The following is a 9,897-nucleotide window of genomic DNA, read 5'->3' on the forward strand; positions in this document are numbered from 1 at the left end:
ATAAAACTCTGTCCATAAGGACGAAAATAAAAATCTATCGAGCCTACAACAAATAGGCCTTTGTATAAAATTAGACTACGTGAATCGACCATTATGGAGTTTAGGATCCACCAGGCTCATCTCTCTGATCAACATATCAAATTTCTTCATGCTTCTAGTATTAGACACACTGTTAAGTTTCTCATCTCCTCTCTTGACCACATTAAAATCTCCCCTCACACACCAATGACTACCACAAATGACATTCAAACCAACTAACTCATCCCAAAAGCTATCCCGTTTACCATAAGCCACAGGACCGTAAACGCCAGAGAACCACCAAGGATCCTTACCTTCGGCTTCAATGCGTACAGAAACCGAGAACTCCCCTACCAAAGAATCCGTAACCGTCACTTCGAGTATCCCAAACCACTAAGGTCCCTCCTGATCTTCCTATAGCCTGCTGAAAAATCCAAGCTTTAAATCTGGACCTCCAAATACTCCCTACAAAACTCCTATCTACTTTATCCTTTTTCACCTCTTGAAGGACAATCAAATCAGGATTGACCTTGCAAATGGTTTCTTTAATCGCCTTCCGCTTCTCTTTATTACCACTACCCCTCACATTCCAGGATAAAATCTTCATTAGAATTTACAACACCCAATCTCTCTCCTATTCTCATAATTAACATTAAACTTTAGTTTCTTTAGTTCACGGAGACTCTTTTTAGACAGAGAAAAAGAGCTTCCATTATGTTCCTCCCCTTGATTACTAATCAGTAATGAAATTCCCATCGATTCCATGGCCGAAAATAGCCTGGAAGAGTCATCTGGCCTATCCACCTCTTCCACAATATTCTCCTCTGAGCCTACATCCTCTTTCCCAAGTCCAGGGTCGTAGGAAACCTTAATTCCTTCCGCATCATCTCCTTCATTCCACAACCTTCTAGTTTGGACCATGATATCTTCAATATCCTCCCTGTCAACTTCAGAATCCAAGTCTATATCCTCCTCCTCAGAGCTGCACATTTCTGAATGACCATCTACCACAGGAAAGACGAACTCATCCTCTACCAATTCTTGCCCTGAAAACATCAATCTCTCTTCCTGTTATTCTAAAAGAAAAGTGCTTTCTGGACCAGAAGCTTTAGGCTTGCGGTGATACACTTTCAGACTTTTAGCCGAAAGCTCAAGAATCGACTCCTCCTTTTCTGAATTGTGAAGAGAAACTCCATGTCGTTTAGGAATATTATCTGTGGGGTCAGTCCAAAGAAGGACGTTGCCTTTGCAAAAGGCCTCACAGTCCTTGGGACAACCAACCCTTCAAATAGGCTAAGTCGAATCTGTAGAAGCTCGAAAAAACTTCAACCCCCAAAAGCCCACTTCTAAATCCTTGAAAATTCGATTGAAGAGAGCCCTAATAGAGAATAAGTCCACATTTAAAGAAACAACCCTATTTTCCAACTTCAAGGCCCAGCCCAAACTCCCTCTAGAAAAAGCAATCTAGTATTTCAACTTTGGGCACGTGGACTTTTTAAAATCAAGAAGACCTAGCCACGTGCTCTCCTTCTTCCTTTCTCCCATCGATAAGTCTGAAAACAGCCTATTAAAAATATCCTTTAAAGAGGAGCAGAGATCACGTGAATCAATCCCTCTAGATTCGTGATGGGTTCCCTAAAAATCCAGCCTCATATTATTGCAAATGTATGACTGGAAGTTTCCTTTGTTGACCTCCGGAGACAGCTTGGCCCCTGCAAAACAATGACCAAATCAACTTCGCCTAACAACTTCTCCTTCTGACCCTCCCTTGGCGGCTCCACCACCCCTGAGTCATCCTTCGGACCCTGGGTGCTCTTTCTGACCCAAACACTCCCTCCACTTCTACTTGAATGTTCGGACGACCATCTCAGCTTTCCTAACTTGAATAATCTTAAAGAGATAAAATTACACCCATAGGGCAAAGTGATGACTACAGGAATGAAACCTTTAGGGTGTCCAAACACCCTCAATCGAGCAACAGACACATCTTCCAACTCTAAAGTTCGTTTATCCACAGCCTTCAAACCACCGCATAAGTCTCCTATCACCTTAAAAACATGCAAATTCCAAATTTTCAGTGGTATTCCATCCACTCCAATCCAGTTTTGAAAACATCTAAATTTATTCTCAAACAATTGAGATCTCCAGCTCCAAGAAAGAACAGAGACCTTAATGTTGTTCAAAAAGTTTATCTCCCCTCTAGAAATCAGATTCTGTTGCAAGGAAGCAGAGGAAGCAGAGAGACACCAAAGAATAGCTCTATCATCAGACATAAAAGACAGTTCAACTTGTTTCCCTAAAAGCTTTTGGATATTTCCTAGTATATAATCCCAGGCAATCAGACTTCCAGATTGAATCAACATCACAACGTATCCTTTCCTACTTGAAAATCCATGACTAGCAGAATTCTTTTGGTTGTCGATGCAAACACCCTCTCCCTTCGCTGACACCACTTCCGCCCAAGATTTCTTGGAAACCCTTGGATCTGAATAGATTATTCTCCTTGAATCCTTTTCCTGTCTTCCAAAATCCCAATGAGTCACTTGTTCATCTCCTTCCAGCTTGACTCCCATCCTTCATCAAGTATAATAACGATATTAACCACCTTATTTCTTAACGTGGAGACTTTGAGAAAAACACCTCTGAAGTCCTGAAGCACTCGACAAAAACATTCAAAGATTTTTTTCTAAAAGAACTCTTGAAACCCATCCTATCCTCAACCTTCAAAGACATAATCCTCTGGATCTCTCCGATCAGCCACCTTGCTCCATCTAATGGCACCAATATCTCATAACCTGACACTCTAGTTCTTTCACACAAACGAACAGCCTCTCCATCAGCTGTGAGTGTAATCATGAAAACTTTATGTTATTGTCCTGAAACTCCAATATCGATTATTGGATTTCCAAATAACAAAACCATCATTACTGTAACGCCCTAATTTCTTATAGATTACCGAGAACACAGCGTTGGGTCGTAATCGTAAATATTGCTCTTTTATTGAATAAAAACTTTAAAAAAAGCTTGAAAATAAATACATGGCCATGGTTTTTTTTTTAAAATAACATAATTGTCTTTAACATAAAAATGAGCAATATTTAAATAAAACTTTTTAAAATAACATGTTTTAATAAAATAAAATAAAAAATAGTCCCACTTGATCTTCCTCGACTATATGGTCCCCAACGAATACATCACTAAGCTCTTAGGTCTCACTCGCCATCGACCTTTCTATCCTTAATTTCCTGAAATAACAACATCATAAGGAGTGAGCTTCTAAGCCCAGTAAGGAAAATACAAACAATGGCTAGTCATATAATCAAACATAACATAAATTCACAAAAGTCATACCAACACAAACCTCTAGATCATATCATAACTTAAGTCATAATTCTAAATCATAATCTAAGTCATAAATCAAAAATCATACTCTAAGTCATAAGTCATAGGTCATAAGTCATAAGAGATCATAACTATAGGTCAGATATCATAATCATAACGAAAATAACAAGTCAGATATAATAAAAAGATAAGTATTTATACAGGGGTGGCAATTAAGCCCCGGACAAAAGTTCGTCATACACCGGACATAAGTCCGTCATACACCGGACATAAGTCCGTCATAAAGTTTTCGCAATCGAGTCTACCGGACATAGTCCGTCATACATCATTGGACACCTTAGGTCCAGACACAGTTACCCCTTTATTGTACCTGAAATGTTAGATCATACAAACATAAACCATATCATAACTAGATCCTAATACTAAACTACCTAATTTTCCTTACAAAAAACTGGAATATTGGAGACAAGAGCAAGATTGGAACTCCTAAAACCAAACATAAAGAATTGTGAGTTTCTAAAGAAAAGAGATGAAAAGAAACTAAACCATTAAAGAAGAAACTTACTGAGAAGAACCTTAAATTAAGAACTTAAACACCTAACCATCAAAATCATAAACAGAAGTTAGGATCTGAAAGAAACTTAAGGAAAACTAAGTTTCTTGACTAACCATAAAATAACAAACTCTAATTCCCTATGCTGATTTCGAATTTACTATGCCCAAAATCTTATTGGGCTTTTGGGCTTTATGTAGGTTCGATCCATAACACTTTTTAATAATATCATAATTAATTTATTCTTATACAATCACCCCATTTTCCACAAACAAGGCTACTAATATCATAAACCTATACTATACTATAATAATCATAACTACTAAAAAAAATTAAACCTTATGTTATAATTACTATTTCTAAACTATAGATTAAACTTATAAAATTCATAACTATTGCTATGAGTATCCAACTAAATCCCGGTTTGAACCAATATCTGCTAAAACTAACATACTATAAGCTATTACTACCTACTACTACTACTATCTAACTAAGTAAAATTCTGGGACGCTACAATTACGCCTAATTCCAGGAAGGAAAAAGGGTTTCTTATTCCCATAACCAATGGGGTTATGGAAACCTCTCCGAGCCCTCATCTCTTACTAAAATTTATTTCAAGGTATTATTTAGTGAGTAGGGAAAATGAAACTCATTCATAAGGCAAACAATCCATCATAAGCTCATACATAACTAAGTTGAATATTCATAATCAACTCTTGATCTTGCACCTCAAAAAGATCTCCAATAATCTCCCTATCCCATTCTCTTCTTCCAGTTTTCATCAAACTAGCCACAGAGTTGTTTTCCAAAGCTGGATGTCTAGATATCACATAAGGATTTTCATCATCAGGCAACTATGGTTCATGTAAGATCCCCATACCTGAACCCGACCCTATACTCCACCTGACCCCTCCCTTAACTAAACTTTGAGCCTCCCAAATACTTCTCAAAATAAAACTGGGATTATATCTCAATTTGACATTTAAGAACGAACCTTGGATAGTATCTAGCTTTGAAAACCTTCTATTAATTAAATTCGTACTAATATGCTCTGCTAAAATAATTTTATTTAGTTTATATATATGTATTTTTTTATATATTGACCCTCACTTAGGGTAACTACACTAATTGACCCTAATTAACACTATGATTATAACTCTAACCCTTAGTTAATATTTTTCACATTATTAACTCTTTAAGAAAAAATTACCCTTCTATTAAACAAACAATTATAAACAAATCTAACCCTTAATCTCATGTCTAAGCTTCCCACCAAAAACCCTCCCAACCCCAGTTATCTTCAACGTAGTCATCAAAGCTTTGGTGGTGTTGTCATCTCCGGCCAGCAACCACGTCGTCTCTGCCACACCAACGCATGTCCACCCAGCTGCATCGTCGTCTCTGCCCAGCCGTCATCTCCGCCCAGTCGTCGAGTCCCCTTCGTTGAAGCCTCCCACCACCACCGTCGTTGAAGCCTCCCACCACCGCAGTCGAAGCCCCAAACACTGATGGCTCCCACCACAATCGTGAACCAAGTGTGAACTACGTGTGAAGCAAGCACGTGTGAACAAAATGTGAACCATATATGAATTATGTGTGAACAAAGTATCAACCATATGTGTGTATCATGTGTACATTATGTGTGAACCATATGTAAATAATGTGTGAGCCATGTGTCAACTAAGTGTGAAGCATATGTGAACCAAGTGTGAACCGTGTGTGAACTATATGTGAACCAAGTGCGAAGCATGCATGTGTGAATTATGTGTGAACCAAATGTGAATCATGTGTGAACCAAGTGTAAATCATGTGTGAACCAAGTGTGAACAAAGAGTGAACTACGTGTGAACGATGTGTGAAGTATGTGTGAACGTAGTGACCTAAATCGCGGAAATCAATCGAAAATTCGTCATCTCAACATAAAATTATTTCTTTTCACATATTTTTTAGAATGATTCGAAAATTCTATATAAACTATTACACAAGACACCTATAACCTATAAATAAAAAAAACACTTACTCATTATCAAATCAAATGTTCAATCTTCTTCAAGTTTGGGAGATGATTTCTCTTTAATCTTCAATCTTCTTCAAATTAGGTGAGAAGAAAAGAGTTGTGGGAGATAATGTCACTTTCCAAATCTTGGTGAGAAGAAAAATGGTGATGATCTTTGAGAATGGATGATTTGAGAAGGAAGAGATGTTTGCTCTTTTTGACGAGAGTAGATCCTCTTAGTGGCTGCTAGGTACGTGCAAGACAAACCAAAGAAAAAACCTAACATTCATTGAGGGGTATTAATGTCTTTTAAGTGTCTATGAGGTCATTAATGTGAGAAACATTAATTATGAGTTAGGGTTATAAATATAGGGTTAAAAAGAGTGAAAACATGAAGTTACCCCTCACTTATACATTTATCCTATTATATCCTTAGGATTCCTTACCAATACAAATATAATATTTTATACAATTATCGAACATCCTTTTCAAGGTCTCTCTATAGTCACTCGGTCTAGCAAAATGCCAATAATTTCACCCAAATTTAAAATGCAGGTTCGTTGCTTCTACTTTATAAATTCAAGGATTTAATTTTCTCTCTCTCTCTCTTGACGGGAAGGATTTAATTTTCAATAACCACAGTATTATGTTGAATTTGAATTAGCAGAAGTACAGGTTTGAGCTCCAACTTCTCAATTGCATTGTTGTGTACATATATTAAACCCAAGTTAAAATAAGATTGCGAACTACTATCCAAAACATAAGTTTATTTTCATCCTTTATGTAAGCTACGAAAGAAAACGCTTCACTCTCTTTTTTCCTCCACCTACTTCTATTGGTACACTATCATTGTATTCGTAGCTACCAAGGCATGTGAGAAGCCTATGGGACCTCAAGATTTATAACAAATAAAATCCAGTAATGTCTTCATGCCTCCAACCCAGGCTTAAAGGAATGAAATGAAAATTGAATTGAAATTGGAATCTACCGGTGCCAAAAGTGGAATTTTGATTCATATATTTGGTTCACAAAATTGAATTAGAAGCTACCGCTGCCAGAAGTGGGAATTTTTTTTACGCCCTATCCCGATGGACATTCAAAAAGTCCACCAACACCAAAGCTCAGCCCAATAGGGGACACTCTTAGAGAGGCAATAATTCAACTTCCAAATATTTAGTAAAATCGATTCCTAGATGGCTAACAAGAAAACCATAGTAGGTCTTGTACGCATGAAAATTGAAGTTTTCAATTGTGCTAATAATCCAATTTCAAATTAACTCTTTTTTTTTTAATCTTGTTTGTGCCTAGCTGCTGGACATATGGAAGATAGTGAGAAGAGCAAACGAGTACTGTTAGCACTTCTTGTTCTCTTTTTCATGCAGGTTATAAAATGTATCCAATTCGACTAAACAAGTCCTATGCCCCTTTTATGGGGCTCCGATGCTGATAACGGACAAGGGTATTCAAGGGAAGAAAGTGATTTCTGAAAGTTGTTATACTAAAAGTTCTTCAGAGAAAAAATGGTAACAAATAAGTTAAAGCTTTTCAAAAACTGCTCATCTCTACAAGAAACATCGATAATTACAAGAACATATTATAATTACCTCATCAATTGGTCTCTTGTATGCAGCACCAGTACCAGGTTGTGACACATGTATGTGGAGATGGAAATTCTAAAAGTGACTTGCTTCAATGAATTTCGGAACATTCTTCAATCGGAATGTGATCATTATTGTGCCAATGGCTGTCATCTTTATCTGCCATCATTGAAAGGGAGGGATGTAATAAAGGACTAGGGAACAACAACTTCAGACGGAAAGCATCAACTCCGTTCAAGTAATAGCGGAAGAGTCGCTTCGCTCTTACGAAACCAAGGCGACCGTATAATGCCAGCGCTCCTTTATTCGTTACTTCTGCTTCTAATGTCACCTTTTGTGAGAAGAAAACATAACAAACATGAACCCCAAGTATAAAATAAATGATTCAAACTATTTGATAATTATGAATCAACCACAAATATAAAGTATATTGACCATGGAAGATAAAAAGGAAATAGAAATGGCATAGATGTCTTCATCAATAATTTGATCACAACATGTTGTATATTTAGAGTCTAAGACAAGACAAAAGCAAAGCTAGATAAAAGGGCTCCATTCCAAGAAAACACTGTAAGGGGAGCCATACAAAATTTACTACCAACTAAAGATGAATGCAATTAGATAGGTACAAGTTTCATGAGCAAGAAAATCTTAATGACTAGATCTCTCTATGGACTATATGAAGGAAGATTGTTTAGAGAGGGTACAATAGAGATGAAATTGAAAAAATCACATTACAACCTACGAAGCATAAATTGATTAAATTAAATGTTATAAAACAATGACAGCGAGTAAATTTCAGTTTCAATTAGCACATGTTTCTTGTACGCAGTTTGCTTTGTTAAGAAGATTAGAGGGAAAAGAAAGGTAAGTGCAGAAGTGATGTAAAACTGTAAAGATCATCAACCATGTCATGTACAGTCAGGGCTGACATACCTCTTCACAACCTGATTCCATCATCACTTGAATGGACCTGGTAACAAGTTCTGTAGCTGGCATTCATAAAAGAGACATACAAAAGTATAAGATTGAAAACCCATATAATTTCCCAACATAATACACTCCCCAAAAAACATATCCATGAGACACTAAGTAAACAATGAGCACTAACCACAAACCGGCAAGAACAACTTTGATCACATCAGATATTCAGTACATGATGTATAAAAATTTATATGTTATTACTTGTAAACATCTACCTTCCATTTCTACCATCTAAATATGTACATCACAAGATTGTCTAAGAAATTTTTAGCTAGAACATATCATCATAAAGTCAAATCATCCTTGTAGATTATAATCTTCAGAAAACCCAAGCATTTCAACAAAACTTCATATCACAAAAACAAACCAAAAATAAGTGTCCCACCAATTAGTATCAATTCAAAACCATTACAATCCACTTTTTTTTTTTTTGTCGTTTTTAACATAATCCAATCTGGGTTTGCAACAAGACGAAATAAAATACTAATTACAAAAAACAAAATCACAAATTTGAATATGAATATGAAATAAAAATTGGGGATATTCATATTATTAATTTACCTATTCCTTTTCCTCTATAAGGTTTGATCACAACCAACATGGCAATGTAGCCTCTAAACGTATTTCGATGCTCCCCCATCTTGCAAACCACTGTTCCCACACATCTTCCTCTATGAAACGCCTTTAAGAAGAAGAAAAAAAACCATTTACTCATACTCGTTCTCACCGTCACTGGTAGCAAACACACACACACATATATAATTATGTATGTAGAAGAATATATACATATATAATAATAAAAGTACCAAGAAGGAGAGCTGGGGCCAGAGGTAGACGAAGTATCGATAGGTGAAAATGGAGTAGGGCTCGCTGAGTTCGGAGTCGACAAGCCCCATGATGAGGGGTAAGTGATGCTCTCCTCCATAGCTGACGTACTCGATCTCTGATGCCTCGAATTTGAGATCCTCTTCTTCGTCTTCTTCTGTCTTCTTCGCCGTCTCCATATTCAAACTCTACCTCCTCCTCTCCTCCGTCACTATGTCTCGCCTGGTCTGGTCACTCGTTAATCGTATATATTAGATTTCATACCATTTTAATGACCAATTAACGATTTCTATCAACAATAAAAGAAAAACCTGTTTTGTAATTTTAGCATTTACTAACATACTTTTTAGCTTTTGAGTCGATTTGAACCTTTTCTATCAAAATCTTAAAAAAATGTGGTAATATTGAGCTAGATTACATTTTACAATAGGATACTAGGAACAATGAAAGATATAAATGTTGTGTTATATTTGACACAAAAGATCAATAAAGATGTGTTTGAAAGGTCACCCTAAAATTAGAATTTGGTGTAATGCAGACTAATTACTCAATTTTACGTGTTTGTCTTGACTATGTAATTA

At 36.4% G+C, this 9,897-nt stretch overlaps 1 protein-coding gene across 2 annotated transcripts; it reads right to left on the bottom strand.

The window, feature by feature from the left end:
• Window positions 1–2,995: 2,995 nt before the first annotated feature.
• LOC133788960 (N-alpha-acetyltransferase MAK3) lies at window positions 2,996–9,569 on the bottom strand. 2 transcript variants are annotated; one of them, XR_009873424.1, is made up of 5 exons: window positions 9,298–9,569; window positions 9,053–9,173; window positions 8,444–8,499; window positions 7,514–7,838; window positions 2,996–3,263 (listed from the first exon to the last, which is right to left on the bottom strand). XR_009873424.1 is itself a non-coding variant. In XM_062226647.1 (4 exons), the coding sequence occupies exons 1-4, from the start codon at window positions 9,493–9,495 to the stop codon at window positions 7,599–7,601; spliced, it is 615 nt and encodes a 204-aa protein (XP_062082631.1). In that variant the 5' UTR covers window positions 9,496–9,569; the 3' UTR covers window positions 7,372–7,598. The 2 variants fall into 2 exon arrangements, 1 of the variants encoding a protein (XP_062082631.1); XM_062226647.1 differs by lacking the exon at window positions 2,996–3,263 and having other exon boundaries at window positions 7,372–7,838.
• Between the last annotated feature and the right edge of the window lie 328 nt (window positions 9,570–9,897).

The sequence above is a fragment of the Humulus lupulus genome, chromosome 7 (genome assembly GCF_963169125.1).
Source record: "Humulus lupulus chromosome 7, drHumLupu1.1, whole genome shotgun sequence".
Taxonomy (NCBI): domain Eukaryota; kingdom Viridiplantae; phylum Streptophyta; class Magnoliopsida; order Rosales; family Cannabaceae; genus Humulus; species Humulus lupulus.

Bases quoted from the DNA above. Each gene is read 5' to 3' on its own strand.
- LOC133788960 (XM_062226647.1), bottom strand. From the start codon at position 9,495: ATGGAGACGGCGAAGAAGACAGAAGAAGACGAAGAAGAGGATCTCAAA. The intron at 9,174-9,297 runs GTACTTTTATTA...TTCTTCTTAAAG, and splicing joins GGCCCCAGCTCTCCTTCTTG to GCGTTTCATAGAGGAAGATG. The intron at 7,839-8,443 runs GTATGTCAGCCC...TTCTCACAAAAG, and splicing joins TGGAATCAGGTTGTGAAGAG to GTGACATTAGAAGCAGAAGT.